An 18,719-nucleotide genomic window follows, 5' to 3' on the forward strand; every position below is an offset into this window, starting at 1 on the left:
TTGTTGAATACTCTAGCATCTTCTTGAACAGCACGAAGTGTTCAAATTCCATCGTCAAACAACTTCTGCGCAGCTCCCGACTCTTGATAATATCGTAATTTATCTCCCACATCGGATTTAGGAAAGACCTCAAGGATAGAGAAGCGGAGATTTTCAGGCAGCCGGGGGGGTATTTGCGAAGGCTGTGGAGATGTGCAAAAGCTGTTTTGCGAAACGGGGCCTCGTTCTAGGTGTAATGAGCGGCGAGGCTCCACGTAAGACTTCTTGGAGCGCACCAGCCCAAAAGTACCATGTATTTGAATCAACCTGCACGATATTGCGGAATTGAAGGACGACGAGGGTTTTCTGATACTGCTCACAGAAGGTCTTGAAGCCAGCGGCGTACCCTGCCAATTCTTTAAATGTCATAGGCATCAGTGCGGTAGAGATGACGCCTGGATAGCCATGAATAGTAACCCTTTTGAGGTGGACGTAGAATTTCTCGCTGGGAAGCTGGCTGATGAAGAGCCTGAAAGAGTAGGAACTCGGGGTGGCATAGCTCATACCGTGGAGATCGACTTCGCTGTTTAACTTGAAGATGAGGCCGCGTGTGTCGTCACGTAACTGTGCGCATACGAGCTTGAGAATATCGGCACGTGTTTGGGTGAGACAATCATCGTGTTGCCCAAGGATTCGCATGTGCGTACGTGGTTCAAACGCTCTGTTGCAACTAATTTCAACAGCTAGACCTCGGTCGTATGACAACGCGTAGTGGTAGATGATATCGCGAAGCTCCCGTGGTAGAGCTAAAAGCGGGAAATGCCCCGGAGATGAATCAGACGAGTTGGTCCTCATTCTTGCGCTCAATCAAGGCTTTGTTTTGATCTGTTAGTGCTCTGTTTGAGGCTGGCTGGTCGAAGTTGAAAGGGGCTTCCGCGGAGCGATTAAGAGGAGTTCCGACGCACCTACGCCCTAGTTGAGCTATCACTGGTTCTGTGAAAGTAATTTAAGTGCGGAGAGTTTTGTGATTACATTAATTCTTCTAGGATAGGTTGAGACGGTCGCCAACCATGGTTCCAAACCTCATCATCGTTCTCCCATGGCGCGGGGCGACTAGTGTGGTGTATTGAGAGAGTTAAGCCTCGAAATCCTCGCAAGTTAGAGTGATATTCTGAACGACAAAATGAGTTTGGGGGGCGTGATTGTGAGGACTAGTTCAATTGCTGCCTGCAACAATATGTACTCAGCTCTGCTGACCAACCACCTGCACCTTCAGCTGTCTAGTCTCCTGTTTCCACCCCACAAATCATTTCTTTAGGATATGCGTGGAAAGAGCCTAAGATTCTACGAAAAAGAAACACAATATTTTCCTGGCCGAACCCTATTTTTCTTCTCAAACATTGGATTAAGACAACTTGATGAGATTACTTACTATGCTCCTGCATCGCTAATGTACTGCAAATACCTTGAAATACAACACGTTAGTATTATCATAGCTGTCGCATATGCAGTCAATATCTCTATCAGTAGCAATAAACCGTATGGGCGGCACCGCCTTAACTACTATCCTCAAATACCTCGCTAGCTTATGCCATTGTGACCGCAACAACTCGTTGTCATGACGGAAGTGTCCATACCAGGTCTGCAATCCTTTCGTACCTTCTTTACCAGAAATTCAAATGTAATTTTAAACCGCAGATTGTAAAGAGACGGAACCATTCTTCCCGTGAGCGTCTTGCGTAGCTTGAACACCGAGACGCTTGTGCAGCATGCCATGTTATCATCTACAAGGGTGATGTATTTGGCTACGGTTTAGTTGCGACGGCGGCGCGGGTTTCGGATACCAGAATGCCAGCTCGTTGAACTTGAAGCTGAGTGCTCTTGTCTCGGGTGTGTATGTCCCAGGCCTCTGCTAGGAGGCCTTTGCGTCCTGTGGGCATACAACTTCTGTATCTCCCATGGAAGACAGAAGAAGACTCCATGCAAATTGTAGAACCCGGGATCGAGAGCAGGATGTTGGCAGGGGGTACACTATTTGACAGGGCAACGGGTGTGACTGTAGGTAGGATACGTCATGTCGACAGTGTAGAGGCCATAGTGGGCGTAGTTCTCTGAAGGAGTCCCAGGGAAGTGTCTGTTAGAGCTGCATTCCTCCGAGAAGTGATGTAGTTTTGAAGAAATCTGATCAGGCTCAAAGCAGATGCGCATACTGACGGGTAGACACAGTGAGATGAAAGATATACGTTGTTAGTGGGTGGTATGGTTTAGGACACCAATCTCTCAGCTCGAAAAGAACACTGTCATTGTTACTGACTCAAAGTATGTCACTGACTCAAAGTACGAGGCCCTATTGTGGGCGGGTGCAGGTGTGTAGCCCACATTGCAAAGCGCGCCTGGCAGTTCAAGCAGGCAAGAGCGCTATTCTTGGAAGGCGAGAGTTGCGGTTGTCCGAAGTGGAGATGCGTCAAGCTTTAGTAGTTCGCCGCGCCATATACGAGCTCTGCAGCTCGTGATAGATAATAAAGTATGTCCTTCCCCTCTTGGGGAAGGTCTCTGATGCAGGTGTGAACAGTCCTCGAGCGAGCGGGCGATCCGTTTCCCAACAGCGACGAGAAGATCTTGGGCACCAACACATACCAATAGTTCATGATCCACGATCCGGCTTCACTTCTATGCTGTGAGGTCGAGCTGTCGCTTTGAGCGTCTCCAAGCTGCGCTGGATCAGGAGAGATGACGACACCTCAGCCCAACTTCCGCCTCAAAACCTTCTCCGAAGGCTCCACTTCCGACCCCCTCATTCTGAAACTCTAACGAATAAGTCCGTAACGCGTGTCGTCAGGAGCGTGGAGGAGCCAAGAGGAGGCGAATAAGCACAGGAAGAAGGGCCTGATTCCATCAATGGGTGACGTTACCGGAGGACAGCTTACCGGAGGAGGGCAAAGCCTGCGAAACGCAAGATCATCATCAATCAGCATCCAGCCCGGCGTTTCCTACGCGTTTTTGTGTGTGTGTGGGTGTGAGATTCTGTTTCTCAACGCGTTACTCGCGTGCTCACCGGCCGGCCACACACTCAGCCCCCCCCCCCCCCCCCCCCCCCCCCCCCCCCCCCCCCCCCCCCCCCAGCTGTGCATACTTTCCTGACGCACAACAGGCTCGTCGGGCAAAAACCTCTTCCAAAGAAGCAATATATCGAAAGAAAGAAAAAGTAATCTCGACGCAGTAGCTCTGCAGATGGACTCCTCCCCCCCTCTTCTGCCAAGCGCACGCCCTACCCAATTCATCTCTTTTCAACCCTCCTGCTAAGCCTCTTCTGCAACATATTACCTCAGGACGACACGTCTCACGCGTGCGCGCGGGCACATGATGACCGTCTACGCGTCGCACTTGGACCGGCCAGCAACACGCTTCCATGCCGGCTCTCCACAAATTGCATCCCAAGTGGGCCTGCTGGCTGATATGTTTTGGTTGTGAGTGGTTGGGGGCAGAGGTCGGCGGACGAACGTTCGGTCTCGGCGTCCTACGTGCATGTGGCCCCCCCGACTCCACCGCGCGAAACGTCAACTTCGGGGAATGGTCATGTGGGCTGGGCACCCAGCATATCCACTGCTGCACACTTTTTTTTCTTTCTCTTCCGTGTGTTGACCGGTGTGGGCTATACAGTTTGTCATACCGAGGGCCTTGGTGTCCGCGGCCGCCCTATGTATTCACAGAATTCACCTTTTTTCTTCTTTTCAAATACCAATCCTAAATTTGCACTCAGTCTCTGCAATGGCCTGGCAACACAGCTTATCGTGGCTTCAAGCTTGGCCAACCATGGATCATGGCACATCGGCTCAGACATGATGACGCCTGTGCGCAGCACACATTACGAAACACACACGGCACGGCTTTGCGGAACGGAGGCACCGGGGCCTTTTTGGAACAGACTTTCAGCACCTTTTTCTTCTTCTTCTCAACTCTTTCAATTCATTCATAACTAGCTAATCTGCTTCTACCATCACCATACCCATTGTGGGGACTAGCTGATCTGTCAAAGTGTATAGGCCCTTCCGAAGAAACATAGTCGAAGCCCATCGAAGCCGTCAAATCACCCCCCTCCATCGAGACTGGAAACATCCAGAAGCAGACCCCGCCAAAAGACAGGACATTAGGGATTAGTCGTTCACGCTCCAAGAAAGTCGTTGCTGTCGTGTGAAGACTCCAGACCTGCAATCGCAGTACCCTGCCAACCCGTCATAAAGTGGATCATGTCCGTCGTGATAAGGAAAACAGAGGAAATAAGAGCATGGAAAATCAGTGTCCCGCGCCATGCCGCGAGCTGAAAAGGAAACAAATTTGGCCGTGTGCCAGCATGTACAAGAGAGGCAGGCAGCCATGAGCCAGCGACATATCCAAAGCTTGGCTCATGTGGTCAAGCCACTCGAACCCTATTAACCGACTCAAGACTCATCGTCGTCAGCTCGACCGTCTCTATACACTCAGCTGCCATGCCCTCAGATTATGAAGTAAGTCGAAGGCACATGTAACCGTATCGTCATGACCCGTTGTAAGCCCAGAACAAGCGACAAGAAGGATAAGCAAACAAAAAGAACCCTCCAAAGTCGGCCGAGGGTTGATGAAGAATGGAAAGTATGGACAAGACATAGGAGATGCTTTTTCATATGTAGCAGATGATAGGCCAAAGGCCAAATGGGGAATATATGCAGCGACAGCGCTCGAGGCTGTTTGATGGGACTAACGCCGTTGATGCATTTCAGAGGCAAATCGCAATGGTTGCTCGAAAGAGAAGGCAAGCAGCATCTAGGAGCGATGCAAATATGCGGGGTCGCTAGGCATCGCCGCAAGGCGTTGCTCAAACGATGTAGGTGGCTCGAAGCTGTGCGCGGTCGTCGCTCGAGGGAAAGTGTTGCTGGGTCGACCTACGAAAGGTGAACCTAAACGGACAGTGGCTTGTCCTTGGACTTCTGCCGACAGGGCTGGTGAGAGCAGAGCAGGGCTCGGCATGGCCGTGTTGAAATTTGCAAAGGGGTTGAACCCAGATGGGTCGTTTGCAAGAGGCAGGCGCCTGGAACCCTCCATCATGTCACCGAGACTGAAGCCACGGCTCCTGACCCGACGGTGACTTGACTCTGCTGGAGCACCGAACAAGTCATTCACAAAGCTGTCGCCACGGTTTCGCGCCTTGTCCTCAAAGCTATGAAGCGCACGTCGCTTGAATACCCTCGAGATGGGGCGTGGTGCGTGTAGCTGGAACGGAGAGCCAAGGCGTGGCGGCTGTGTCAATGAGGATGTTGGCGCGTGCCATGTTCGCGCGTTGTGCTGACTTGTGCGTGCCTTGTTCCTCTCGGACGAGTCGTTGAAAGGAGATCCGAGTATACCTCCAATGCCCAGGCCCAGTCCGATGTGAAGAGACTGCGACTTTTGATGTGCTGAAGATCGCACACTCGACCATGTCCTCTCAACTGGTCGGGGGGTGATATCCTTCGCTAGTTGCGATAGTGGATTACCCAGTTGCATAGACGCGGCGGTGCTTGTCGCCAACGAAAAATTCATGTCTCGAGTTGAAAAGGCAGCAGCTCCTTGTGAGAAGGACGAAGATAGTGGTGGAGGTTGCAACGAGGATTCTTCCGGTGGTGGGGATGACTGGAATGGCGAGGGCGAGCGACGGAGGAGACGCTGATAATGGGCAGAAAGAGTTGGCTTTTGTCTAGCCAAATCTCGCAGTCGCTTCCGACATTGCTTCTCTGACGGGTATCGCAGGAATGCCTTGCCGAGTCTAGCTACCGGAGTGTTACTGCCGCTCTTTGCAGGCTTGATGGTGTCTGGAGTGCCGGAGCGAGAGGCATACTGGGTGCTGGCTCGAAGTGTGCTCGCACGAGACGGGCGAGGGCCTTTCCAGGTTTTACGAGCCATCCTAGCCACGCGGTGACAAACACCATTGGGCGGCGTGGTGCTTGGAAGAGCTTTGAACGGAGTCACTGTGGGATCCTGCAGATACCTCATGTAAGTCATCCAGAGGTGGTAGTCCATTTCTTCCGTAAAGGTCGCCCTCAACTTCAGCTTTTTGGTAGGACGCGGCTGTTGGTGTGCTGCCAAAGGAGAGGCTGGCCCACTGTAGTCGATGGCCGGTGAGCAATACAGGAATGGATCCGTCATGTCCTCTTCCGGGCTCGTGCAGCTGCCACCCCTCGACATGAAGGACCCGATGCTATCACAAGAGGAGATGGATGAATCCGAAAAGCCAGAGGACGAGGTTGGTCGGCTGGAGGTTTCGCTTTGGTTTGCTTGGTCGATGTCAGCCCAATACTGGGGTCCGTCGTAGTTGCTGATGGTCCTCATTTGGGCGACGGGTGTCTTTGGCGGGGACAGCATACGAGTGTAGCTGAAGCCCGGGGAGAGAAAGGCATCGTCCTGGGGTGGTGCAAACGAGGGCAGTCCTGTCGAAGCTTCTGAGAGCAGCTCTGGTGTTTCGATGGTTGGGATGGGCCTTTGGTCCATGGCGTCTTCCATGTCATCGTGGTTTATGACCAAGGTGGTGCGACGGCGGCGGACCTTGAGGACTTGCCGTGGAGGCGGCGGTGGCTGAAGTTCTTCGGGCTGTGACTCGGGCTCCGGCGTTCGTGGAGCCGGACCGTCGCGGTAGTGGAACATGAAGTTCCTGGGGAGAGTAATGGATAGATTGGTACGTTCGGACTCCATGTTGAGGCTATATGAAAGCAATGTACTGTTCGCGTGTTTCAAGGGTGTTTGTCTCGTTGATCTCTTGGTCCGAGGTCAATCTCAGTGGGTACGCAAGGAGGTCCAAGGGAAGTCAAGCGCGACACAGTGCGTCAAGGCGAAGAGGGCCCAATGAGTTGTGTCGATGGGTCCAGATTATGCAGGGCGATGGGTTTGACAGAATCCGGGAGCTGGCAGGTGTTTGGTACACTGCGAACGCGACTGTGCGGCCGGCACTGAGGTTACACGGGCGATGTGCGAAGGCTGCGCCCTTGGTGGAGCGGTCAAGCAGTCGCAGGGCGTTGGGCGCACTCGGATGGGCTGGTAGTTGTGCTGAGGGAGGATGGTGGATGGGTTGCAGATAGGAAATGGGCGTGAGCAAAAGTGGTTCAGGGCGACGGCGCGTAACTGTGAGTCGTGAACAGCAGCGCGCGACGGTGTGAAGCGCAATTAAAATGCGACTGTACGCGGCGCAAAGGGGGATTGACTGCCCCAGATGCACGCGAAGTGTCGGTAGGCCGTGCTGCGGGAGAGTGTGGGCGATCTGTGGAGGTCGTGGTCGCGGAAAAAGGTCCGGCGGCAGCGCGGGCAAAAGAAGAGCTCAGCAGGCGCGGCCGTCAAGTGTCCATGGAGCCAAACAAAGGGGCAGAGGCGAAGGGCAAGCAAGGAAAGGGTCGTGAGAAGCGGCCGTGTCTCGGTCAGCGCATGGCAATGCGACGGGCCAGGAACGGCGCGAGATTGTCGTGAAGTCGTGGAGGTGAGGGTGGTGATGGTGGTGATGGTGGTGCGGTGAGGTTGGAAATATCGGGGCGGCGAGGGCCAGCAGGACAATCGGCTGACGGCTTGCCGCTAGCGCTGGAGACGACCCGTGGCCGCGCTAGAGCCGAGAGGGGACGAGCAGCGAGCAAGCGCCTCCAGCTCTCCAGTAGTCCAACGCTTCGCCCGCCCGCCCAGCCCAGCACAGTACGTACTGCACCGCATCCACGCGCCCCATAGCAGCTGTTTGCATAGCATTGCATAGCATAGCATAGCATAGCATTGCAATATTCCTGGCTGTGCCTTTGTTTGTGCTCCCAACCAACACGTGAAGCCTTTGCCGTAGCGAACATGACGCGTCGCGAACGCGCTCAACCCCCGTGGCACTAGCCCCCTTATGGCCTAGCGTGGCCCTGCATACTATGCTCCAGTCCACCTGGGCATATGTACCTGTGCATACATATGCCAGCTATTCACGCACAAACACCTGTCACCACTTTTCACCACTCTTCCCGCTGCCAACGCCTGCGAGCCTCGTCGGCTCGCTCCACTCTCTGCTGCAGCTTTTTCACGCGCGAGAACGAGCTGCTGCCAAGTGGTGAAACATGCCAGCGCTGCGCCCGACGCGTCCGGCCAACACCAAAACCCACCTCGATTCGCTCCATGCTCAACCCGTGCTCCACAGCGGGCCGTGCTTTTGTCGCTACTGCACCGCTCTTTCTTCAACAAACAGCACCGCTGCGCGAATCAATCGGCTTCTCTCTTCTCATGCTCGCTTTGCACTTTGTAGTCGTGAAGTCCTGTCCGCCAACCGTTCTGCCCTCATCCACCCATGTCCAACTTCTCTCCTCTATTGCTGTCCTAGTCCAAGTAGTCTATGCTATCCAGTGACGCCGGCCATCTAGCTAGACCCTGCTTCCCGCCCGCTCGAGAGTGCAACTGCAAAGACGTTATGAACATCCCGCGCTTGGCTGCGAAAACGGCCTGGGGGTCAGCTGCAGCTCATCACACACACCAATATCGTGATATTCCTGAACCGACATGTGTGCCACCCAATGCGGACCTGCGAGGGTACAGCTACCCAAGTCTCCATTTCTGATTGGGCCTAATGCGCATTCTCTGCAAATCTTAGCACCACGATAGTCTCGAAGAGGCCTGTAGTACAGCACGAGGCCCAAACGGCCCCCCATGCTGGCCGCATTGGGCGACCCCTTCGCTACTCGCATACAGCTGAGCTCCCTCTTCAGCAGGCGACATGCTCATCAGCCTGCATGCCATCGTCCATCGCGACCCTTTTTTGGGGCTGTCACAAACACAACCAATGCCACGTTCAATGGGGCAATACCAGACGCATCCAGCATGACGCCCATACTTGGCATGAGGAGAAGGGTACCACCGCATAATTTCTAGACATTGGCTCACGAGGTCTGCCGCACGGCAAGTCCGTAGCCGTAGGACAGGGTCGACCTGATTCTTGGATGCTCGTTAAGCATACACATTCCTCGGATCCAAGAGTCAAGCTACGCTATCGATACTGACGCAGACGACTAGAATAGCGCCATATTCGAGCATCGGTCCCCAGCGATCTCTCTGAAAAATACCAGAAGTTAGCGTGCACGTGGATCTTAGTGTACTGATCACACGGTATCAATTTTCTCTTCTCTCGAGTGAGTCAGTGTGCAGGCTCTCCAAACTGTCAAATTGGTATACGCAACAGTAAATCGTTATAAAAAGAAACGTCATGACCCAAACGGCTCGTAGCTAAAATACAGGTTTCTATAATGCACAGTCCTCGCTTTGTATCTCTCAAACCATGATACCAGTTCCCTAAACCCCAAGAGCAGAATTGAACGCATCTGCAGCCTGCTGACCCTGTAGACCAGAAGCCGCAGCCGCAGCCTGATCGCAAGTGTCGACGGCCGCCGCATTGGCACTGCACTTGTTGGAGACTTGAGAGCAGATGAAGTTGGAGATGACGCCAATGTTCAACGCAGAGCCGTGATTGAAAGTAGCCAGGTCAGTAGGCTCGAAAGCGTCCTCTTGGCGGCCATCAGACGGCGCACCAAAGGCGATGGTAGGATCGCAGTCGCCAAAGGCAGCCTGAGCGTTGTCGTCGCCGGCCGCCGTCTCGTCAGCAGCTGCTTGCTTGTCGGCACTGGCCTTGTTGCCAGCAGCTTTGTCGTTACCAGCAGCTTTGTCGTTACCAGCAGCTTTGTCGTTACCAGCAGCTTTGTCGTTACCAGCAGCTTTGTTGCCAGCCTTGTCGCCAGCCTTGTCACCAGCAGCCTTGTTATCATTCGTCTTGTTGTCCGCATTGGCATCAGCTTGGTTGACGTTGGCAACCGCGGCGGCAATCTCATCATCGGAGAGATCATCGTTACGGAGATTCTGAGAGTTGATGCAACCCTCATTGTCGTTCTCCTCGTTGCAGGTATTCCCCGCGGCAGTAGCGTCGTCAAGCTCACCAGGCTGGAAGGTGGAAGCGTCGTTGGCACGGCTCTCGTCACCACCGATCGCGGCAATCTGGCGTGCCAATTCGGCAGCGATATCCTTATTCAATGCTTGCGCGCCCTCGCCAGCAGGGTCTTGGTGCTGTTGAATCGCAGCAATCTCTGGGTTGACAGCCACGATAGACTTGCAGGCAACTGACGCAAGACCGACTTTTCCAGTGTTGCGCTCCAGGGCGCGGAAGATCAGGGCATTGGTCATACCCTCGACATCGTCATTCTCTTTGGCATTAGAGAAGGCCTGGTCAGCGGTAGCTTGCTGGAGGCAGTCTGCAAAGCATTAGTGCCAGTGCATCTTTGTAGAGTTCTTAATAGTTCGTACCAGCATCGGCAATGTTTCCAGCTCCGTTGGCAGCCGCAGCAGCCCCAAGAAGACCAAAGACGGCGTCTTGTATATTGTCCGGGTTGTTTAATTTCAACAGATCATTGGTAGCAAGGACAATGTTCCGATGCGAATGCTCTTGAGGAACCTCACGCTTCTTCAAAAGCGCAGTCGGGCGCGCAACCACGGCGCCAATGAGAGCGAAAGCGAGAACCGAGTGCTTCATCTTGAATAATGGTACGTTTACTTCCGGTTATTTAACAGATAAAGATTGCCAAAGTAAGTAATGCAGTTGAATGGGCCGGCCGATCGATTCTCCAGGAACGATAGAATAGAAGATAGAGAAGTTGAAGAACGAGAAGGACGATGAACGAAAGACTCTTGTAAAGACAGGTTGCTACTAAAAACAAATCTACCCAAGGCAGCGAAAACGCATTGCACTTATATACAGCCGGTCTAGTATGTTGCTATGCTATGGACTCGCACGCAGACCAGGTAGTGAGAACCACTATGCTATGGCTGCAGCGCACGGAGCCATGGTGTTGCATAACAGCTGCCCCTAGACCACGACTGTCAGGCCCGGGCGTCCTACTGCCTCAGCATTGTTGCCTCAACGTCACGGCTGCCATGGTGGACGGTCCTGCTAACTTAGTTAAGGACAGGGGGCTGGAAGCGTATAGCTGTGATTGGTGGGGAAAGCTCAGACGCCCGGAAATGTTGCTGAGACGCTGCCGGAGGGTTGGAGACATCGTCTGCCTCATCGTTGCTGGTAGTATCACCAACCGAAGGTCGTGGGGTATAATGGGTTTCGGCTAAGCCCATACCCGTCATCAACTATGTGCGACAATGGGACAAGTATAGGCGATGAATGGCATATGCAATTTGGGGATTCGATCGACTATCTGTTGTCAAAGAACCTTGCTGGAGGAAGCAAAGTCTCGGGTTCTTCTCCCTTGTTACTTCCCTGGGCTTGTGGAGGCATCCTTACTTCGTCTGAATTACGCTCAAGTTGAAGAACCTTCAGACCCGAGTCTTCACGGCCAAGTCGCAAACATGCAGCTTTACGATCATCTCCACTCTCGGATCGCCACGATACCGATCTATAGCCGCCAGATCTTAAACGCCACATGTACTTGCCTATAACCATAATCGCAATCTTATTACAGCCTTGCCGAATGTCCTTACATCGAGTTACAGCGTCTTTTCATGTCCATGCTGAGACTAGTCTAATATATTAGCCGCACATATACCCGCTTGCTGCCAGACATTACATGTTTCGGATGACCAGTAGAGATCTGCTTCCAGCATTCAGCCACACGATGAACGTCAGGACGCGCTCAAACCCGGTTCGGTTTCACTGCAGTAGGCCCCTAGATTCGCCATCTGCAGGAACAAACTACTCCGAACCACTTCCGCCAGATGTACTTCGCTACTCCCGAGCTCACGGCTGAGCTATCACGCATCACTATAACGCCCGCCGTTATTTGACCAGAACAGCCTCCAAGTCTGCTCATGAGGCTGAAGAAGGCTCGACATCCTTCATTTTAGGACCGCCACCGTCACGCCTTATTGCTGCCGTATGCTCCTCTGCGCTCAGTACACGCTCGACAGGTCACCCATTTACTCGAAACATTCCGCATTGAGCCGGAAAAAGTACGTTGATCGAACCTCTTACAGCATCCAATAATCACGCTCCCCATTCTGGCGCACGCATACATCATGGCCAAGTCGAAGATAAGAATATCCGGGCCTATGAATGCCATTCATGTCGGTGGTGTCAACGTTACAGGCAGCAACGGTTCAAACCTAGATAGCTACTTCACCAGCACCGCACTGGAACCAGACGAGCTGCCATCACATACATTCGTCGCCACTGGCATGACAGAAGTACCGCGAAGATCAGACACTATCGCCAGTGTCATACGGCGACCGAGCGGGTCACTGAAAAGAGGCCTTTCAAGACTAAGAACAAAATCGATCTCGCACCTACCAGATTCACATCATAAACACGAGATTGAGCATAAAGCCGACAACTCAGTCACCCGATCCGATAGCGCAAAAGCTTCGCGGCCACTAAGAATGCAATCGAGTATGTCGCGTTTGCGACAAAAGGTTGGACTGGACCGAGAACTCTACGAAACTCCTGTCCCCAAAGCGATCACTCCAGAGCCAGAAGTCGCGCCTGAGCCGGTACCCAAAGACTACCCACCACTAAGAGTTAGGAGGTCATTAGCCCGACTGACCACAGCATCGTCCATCTACCCAACCGACACTGAGCCCGAGCTTGCCAGGACGAGCCCCATTATCCAGCAACTACAACCGTCCGCGATTCAGCGGCAAGCATCATCCACTCAACAGCATCCGCCCACCATCCAGCGACGCCCCTCGCCACCCACGCAAAGACAGTTGTCGAACACACAAAATCGAAGACAACCGCCCGTACGCCCAAAGCGTGCTGACTCCGGGACTGCGATTGACTTTGACAATGTTCCTGTGGATAAGCGACCTCTCGGCTTCAAGGAAATCCTAGCAGTGCATAGTTTGGCGGACCGAATGGCGCTCTACAAGAAGACGCGAGAGTACTGGGCAACTGCAGATCATGGTCTAACAGAGTGGACTGGACGTGCTGGTGCACCGCGGTTGATCGCTGCACGGGTGTAGGGCGATGTGAGAGTGCTCTCAACATGATTCTCGTATTTCTTTCGTATTTCTCACTTTTTTAGTCATGATTTCGAGCACGATACCCATTATTGCGAGCTTTCTTTTTTTTTGCGGTTTTTGGTTATTGGTGCTGGTGCTGGTCGCCACCCATTCCTTTCTCCCGCCCAGTCATTCTCGAAATAATATCCAATAATATGCGCGATTCAGCGCTGGTCGTAGCTGTAAAGGTACATCTTTTGTAATATGAGTTGTTGGGGACAACAAAAGTGTTGAACTGGGATTGGGACCTCGTAGTCATTTATGAGTTACTTTTGAAATGCCATTCATTCTTCAAGACTGCAACATGCCACGCATAGTGTATGAATACACTTCCTAGCGCACATGCACCCAGAGGGTATGCATTGCAATACAGCTTGGCCCCACTCTCGCCCTTGCCTTACTCTGACGAACGAACGATGCCGTTCGACACATGGTACGACTGAGGGTCCCCTCTCTCCACTCTCTCACATCATCATGCAAGCAGTACTGTGCCACTCGCTCGGTTTACTCCCCTTTCGCTCCCAGACTTCAACATGCCTCGACGTTCTCTCCTCATTTTCACGCCCTGGTCCGCCATGCATAGGACACCTATGATAAACCCACCGTAGCGTAACTTTCGGCTCGAAGCACGGTCCAGTAGCACAGCCCTCTCGACATTCTTCATCTATGCATGGTGCATAGTTGGCGTCATTGATTCTATTAAGCCCTTCTTGTCTGCATCTGATGTAACCGACCTTCCAGACTTTGCACATATTGAGCAGTTGCTAAGATAGCGTTGCGTGGTGACAATGAGTGTAGGCTATGACGATGGTTAAAAGATTTGATAGCGGAGCATACTAAGAACCTAAGAAGAGAAGAGATTTTATATAGACAAGCCCTGTGAAGAGTAGCTGTGTGATCGCGGGTGTCGAAAGTATAGGTACTGTGACGAGCAGACACTGACGAAAGTGCCACGACCTCACGACACATATTCAGTAAATGATAGGCTCTCAAGCAAGAGATTTAGTTTGTGTGTCTTGTAGTACTTGACATACACGTTTATAGTCCATTCACTCGTCATCACCTATCGAGCGGGGGTTTGCCTCAAACTCTGAAGCACTCTATACATCGTGCCCCAAACTGAAACCCCCACCAGCTGACAAAAGCTCCGTCTCATCAGATGCCGTTGTTGTATATGTCTTTATACCAGTCAACCCAGGCCTCCACACCAATCCGTGCTAATTGCGTGCGATGAATCCATTGTCTATGCATGACCCGGAATGCTTCTTCGTCAAATTCTTCGTCCAATGGAGAAATCCTGATATTTATTGGGAAGTCCACGAATGCACAATTCCTAGTCCACCCAAGGTTATTTAGGATGGTGGGAGAAGTAAGAGAGGCGACTTTTTGGACGAAATCTGAGTCCAGCCGAATGAAGAATGCGATCTTGAGAGCGGGATGTGAGTTTAAAAGAAAGTTTGCGTTGAGCCATGGAAGTCGCATTCGCACCGTGAATGTTGGGTTTCGCCTGCAGAGGTCGACAATGGTTTGCCACGGCTTTGAATGAAGGAATGACACGCTGCCGTTTGAGTGTCGGTTCTCTAAAATCGTGACACTCTCGAGGTGGTTGAATAGCGGCGTGGGGAGAACATCAAGGAACTTGGTGAATTGATATGCCCCCCGCTCAAAGAGCAAGTCGGTACCCACGATTATGGTCTTCGTCTCGTTTTTCAGCTGACGGCATACATATTTGAGTTGGTTGACCTCCTGTAGTGTAACAGGACCTCCGATGACTTCCTTGGTGACGAGGGCGAGGTTGATGTCATTGCGACCAACGGGCGGAAGCTTTTTGTCGGTCACAGCGGGTGGATAGAAGCGAAATAACCCAGGGCCGTCGTGAGCATCTTCGCGGCACACCAAATGAGCTGGGTCTGATAGCGCATAGGAGTACACAGCGTTCCTTAGCTCTGCTGGCAGCCGGAGGAAGTGGCAGGCACCATCCGATGAGGGTGTACTCGGATCGTTCGGGACCCTGGAGTCCTCTGCCATATTTTCTCGGACTGGGGCGTTTCGGCTGTAACTGAGAGTCAACGTCGTCGTGAGAGGAGGGGCGCGAAAAAGGTTGTAGGTGTACACGAGAGTTGGTTATGCTGGAGAAGCCACTTAGCGAGCGCCTTTAGTAGGTGAGAGTCAAGCTCATGTTCACGTGAGGGGCCTTTTGGGGGCGTCGATTTTCCAAGATTACGTAGCTGCTAGCTCCATTTGGAAAGTGAAGGTGAATGGCAGTCCGCCGGATAGCAATTTGTTTAACAAACGACAACAATTTACTACTTTAACACCTCATCTCTTTCAGTTATCTCATCACCAAAAACACGCTACTTCTCCTCCCAACAGATTGCGTACTGAGCAATGCAACCACCTGAGTCGTTGATGGACGACCTGCCGTCGTGGACGCGCAAAGGTTGGCCGACTTTTCTCGTATTGATCTTCGGACCGGTCTTGCTCTGGAAACTTTTTCCTTTCTTCCGCCTTATCTCAATGAATCGTTCTACCTCGTCGATCCAGCCGTCTCGCTTCCTTGATCTGCCCGGTGTGATCCGCAACATGAATACGCAGTCACCGAGCCAGACGGGCTCCGGTATGTCAGGAGAAGGGACTGCACAAAGGAGTGTTAGTTATTGACTCGGGTATATGTGTGACCGCCAGCAAACATCGCATCGCGAACCCGTTGCTATGGGTGGGTAAAATACTAAGTGATGAGACTCGTCGGCTTGAGATTGTGTGCAACGACCTTTACTTCAAGACCACCACCGAACACGTCGAAGACCTCGAGCTCTTCGCGGACTTCTTGTCTGAATATTCAGCTCCGCTCTATCCTCGCCTACGAACGATTATTCTGGAGCCTGGGCATAACAAGGAACAGCTTCAATGCCGTTTCCAAACGGTTATTGGTTTCTGTCGTCGGAAATTAGAATACTTCTTTCTGCGAGCGGTAGGATACACCAATCCCCGCATTAGAGAACCACGCTTCTGGGAGGAGCCCGGGTTACCACTTAATCTTCGAATACTATTGAAGCCAATTTTGATGAGGTGGCTCTTAGGAAGTTAATGTTGGGAAGCTCTCCAGAAGTGGTCAGGGTTTTTATCATATTTGGGGGTAATGTGGACTTTTGGGTGTCGCTTGCTCGGGAGATCTATACTAATGGTCTGTGAATCCTACTTTGGCCTGGTATATTTGAAGGGTAGTTGACTTGTCATACATGATGGTGATGGATGCAGAGAGGGTGGTAGGGCTAAAGCGAATAGTTGCTGGGATGGCCGACTTGGACAAGCGCCACAGCAAATTCTGTAATCCATTGAGATGCTGAACACAAACAGTATCTGTCCTGCGTGCTGTTATCTGTCTTCGTGGTGTGTCTGGTGCGGTAGGGTGGTGAGGTACGCGCAACGCACGATTCGTCGTGGAAGGTAGAAGGTAAAATAAAAAAACGATAGGAAGTCCATGTCAAACGCACGCATCTCCTTGGCGGCTGCTTTCGAGGATTGAAGCGGGATCCGATGAGGTATCCGGTCCCACGTCCACTCCGATGCGGTTATAGTATTCAAGGATGATAACACAGCCTGGTTCGTGGAGCTGTGAAGAGCAATAGGTGACTAAATACATGTAAGTAATTAGCGGGGTATGTGTGCCATGTTTGTTTTCAAGAAGATGAAAAGTTTAGTAGTGATGACAGTGGGTGAGGTCGACCAGTGGACAATCCGCGCTTGTACTAGTACAGTGCACAGACGCTGGATAAGCCAGGACAGTAGTTAAGCCACTTTATTAACATTATTATATTTTAGAAATAAGGCTATTAAGCTACTTATAAAAGTAATTATTATAAAAAATTTTAATATATTACTATATAAAGCTTTGCAAAATTTTTATACTATTTAAATTTTTTTAAAATTTTAATTTAGCAGCTGCGCAAAGTAGTTTTAAATAAAAAAATAATAGCGCAAATGCAGCATTAGTATAATTTTTAATACTTATAATATAATATTTTTTTATAAATTTTTATATAGCGCTTTATCCCGCGAAGACAGGACCTAATGTGTTATTAATAGCTTATATTATTAATATTTTACTATATATTGTATACTTTTATTTATAAAATTGCTAAATAATAAACTTTTAATTTTTAATATAATTTTTTATTAAAGCGTGGCTTTTTTAATAGTTTTTAAGCATATATTTAAATATCTAGCATAATATTAGCCTGCTGCTAAGTAACTAACTAATACTAGGCTTTTAAGTAATAATAGCAACGCTAATAATAATAATAATTTTTTTTATAATATTAGCTTTAATTTTTAATTATTTTTTTATTTTTTTTTTTTTTACTTTTACTTTTTTCTTTTGCCTGCGCAAGCTATTATTTATAATATATTTAAATTATTATTTTATTACTTGCTTTTTACTACTTTACTGCTTATATTTATCTATGTACTAATTTAACTATTTTAAAAAGCTATATTTTTTAGTTATTATACTACTAATAATAGCAGGCTTTAAAAAAGTTAATTTAATATTTTGCTAAATTTAAATTACTTTTAAAATTTTTTTTAAGCTATAAAAGCTTAATTTACTAGTCCTTAATAAAAATAAACTAATTAGTAGTAAAATTAAATAACTAAATTATATAGTATTTAATTATAAAAAGCTTTATAAACTATAGCTGCTTTATTATAAGCAGCTTATTATAAATAAACTTAAAAAAGCTTATATTAAAAAAAAAAAAAGTAAATAGCATTTTTTATTAAAAAAAGTTAATTTAAAAGTTTTTATAAGTTTTCTTAAAGTACTAGTAATTATTAAATATTAGTTTAAAATAGTTAAATAATAATAAATTATACTAATTAACTATTACTAGCTTGCTACTTATATAGCTTGCTATAATAGTAATTTATAAGCTTGTATATATAAAGTTTTTTATAAGCATTATATTATTTATAGTTAATATAAATATAAAAATAAAAAAAAACTTAAAAAAATAAAAATAAGTTTTAATTTATAGTATAAGTATATATATATGTGTTTTTCTACTTATACATTTAAATTTTTTTAAAAATTTTTAAAAACTATACTTTTAATTTTTATTTTGTATATAACTATGTTACCTGCAATAATATAATTATATAATAAATAATAACTACTTTATATATAGAAAAGCTATATAAATTTTTTTAAAATTTTACTAAACTTTTGCTTGCTGCAAAATGCTTTTACTAGTTTTAATTTAACCTGCCTAGTATTACTTAAATAATTTAATTACTATTAAAAACTTATAGTTTTATTACTATAATTTTTAGATAATAATATATTAAGTTTTTAATAGTAATTATTAAAAGTTTTTTAATAATTTATTTAGCTAACTTAATATTGTGTAAATTTTACTGCTTTAATACTATATTAAAGTATTAAATATAGCACTTAAATTATAATTTTATACTAATTTTTCTTACTGCGTTGTATAATTTGCTTTAGCATTAACTTTACTTTCTTTTAAAGCAATATAGCGCTTTATAAAGCTTTTTGTTTATTTTTATTTAATATATTGCAAAAATTTTATAAAATTATAGTATTATATTACTATTATTTAAGCGCTTAAGCAGCTGCAAATTTTTTAGCTTTTTTTTTTATACTTTTTTTTAGCAAATTGTTGCAACGCTTTTATTTTTTTTACTATTTTTTTTTATATAATATTGCTGCAGCTTTT

The 18,719-nt window shown here is 48.5% G+C and overlaps 7 protein-coding genes across 7 annotated transcripts; 3 read left to right on the forward strand and 4 right to left on the reverse strand.

The window, feature by feature from the left end:
* Positions 1-153: 153 nt before the first annotated feature.
* On the reverse strand, positions 154-834 carry K460DRAFT_353539 (uncharacterized protein; the record flags this gene model as incomplete). The annotated part of the gene is made up of 1 exon (XM_040931721.1): positions 154-834. The coding sequence occupies one exon, from the start codon at positions 832-834 to the stop codon at positions 154-156; it is 681 nt and encodes a 226-aa protein (XP_040791136.1).
* Positions 835-3,288: 2,454 nt separating this feature from the next.
* K460DRAFT_77372 (uncharacterized protein) lies at positions 3,289-3,930 on the forward strand. The gene has a single exon (XM_040938674.1). The coding sequence runs from the start codon at positions 3,389-3,391 to the stop codon at positions 3,725-3,727; it is 339 nt and encodes a 112-aa protein (XP_040791137.1). The 5' UTR covers positions 3,289-3,388; the 3' UTR covers positions 3,728-3,930.
* Positions 3,931-4,779: 849 nt separating this feature from the next.
* On the reverse strand, positions 4,780-6,678 carry K460DRAFT_279675 (uncharacterized protein; the record flags this gene model as incomplete). Its single annotated transcript, XM_040928350.1, has 1 exon — positions 4,780-6,678. One exon carries the CDS (start codon positions 6,676-6,678, stop codon positions 4,780-4,782), a length of 1,899 nt encoding a protein of 632 aa, XP_040791138.1.
* Positions 6,679-7,826: 1,148 nt separating this feature from the next.
* Positions 7,827-8,418, forward strand: K460DRAFT_77406 (uncharacterized protein). The gene has a single exon (XM_040938675.1). It carries the CDS (start codon positions 7,897-7,899, stop codon positions 8,341-8,343), a length of 447 nt encoding a protein of 148 aa, XP_040791139.1. The 5' UTR covers positions 7,827-7,896; the 3' UTR covers positions 8,344-8,418.
* Positions 8,419-9,129: 711 nt separating this feature from the next.
* Positions 9,130-10,865, reverse strand: K460DRAFT_415118 (uncharacterized protein). Its single transcript, XM_040937718.1, has 2 exons — positions 10,282-10,865; positions 9,130-10,229 (listed from the first exon to the last, which is right to left on the reverse strand). The coding sequence occupies exons 1-2, from the start codon at positions 10,505-10,507 to the stop codon at positions 9,280-9,282; spliced, it is 1,176 nt and encodes a 391-aa protein (XP_040791140.1). The 5' UTR covers positions 10,508-10,865; the 3' UTR covers positions 9,130-9,279.
* Positions 10,866-12,000: 1,135 nt separating this feature from the next.
* On the forward strand, positions 12,001-13,111 carry K460DRAFT_427749 (uncharacterized protein; the record flags this gene model as incomplete). The annotated part of the gene is made up of 1 exon (XM_040938277.1): positions 12,001-13,111. The coding sequence occupies one exon, from the start codon at positions 12,001-12,003 to the stop codon at positions 12,940-12,942; it is 942 nt and encodes a 313-aa protein (XP_040791141.1). The 3' UTR covers positions 12,943-13,111.
* Positions 13,112-14,031: 920 nt separating this feature from the next.
* K460DRAFT_415119 (uncharacterized protein) lies at positions 14,032-15,009 on the reverse strand (the record flags this gene model as incomplete). The annotated part of the gene is made up of 1 exon (XM_040937719.1): positions 14,032-15,009. The coding sequence occupies one exon, from the start codon at positions 15,007-15,009 to the stop codon at positions 14,137-14,139; it is 873 nt and encodes a 290-aa protein (XP_040791142.1). The 3' UTR covers positions 14,032-14,136.
* Positions 15,010-18,719: the final 3,710 nt, after the last annotated feature.

Source organism: Cucurbitaria berberidis (genome assembly GCF_010015615.1).
Source record: "Cucurbitaria berberidis CBS 394.84 unplaced genomic scaffold K460scaffold_2, whole genome shotgun sequence".
In the NCBI taxonomy this organism is placed as follows: Eukaryota; Fungi; Ascomycota; class Dothideomycetes; order Pleosporales; family Cucurbitariaceae; genus Cucurbitaria; species Cucurbitaria berberidis.

Excerpts from the sequence above, each read along its gene's own strand:
- K460DRAFT_77406 (XM_040938675.1), top strand. The coding sequence starts at position 7,897 with ATGTACCTGTGCATACATATGCCAGCTATTCACGCACAAACACCTGTC.
- K460DRAFT_415118 (XM_040937718.1), bottom strand. The coding sequence starts at position 10,507 with ATGAAGCACTCGGTTCTCGCTTTCGCTCTCATTGGCGCCGTGGTTGCG. Across the intron at positions 10,230-10,281 it reads TGGAAACATTGCCGATGCTG|ACTGCCTCCAGCAAGCTACC; the intron begins GTACGAACTATT and ends AATGCTTTGCAG.
- K460DRAFT_77372 (XM_040938674.1), top strand. The coding sequence starts at position 3,389 with ATGCCGGCTCTCCACAAATTGCATCCCAAGTGGGCCTGCTGGCTGATA.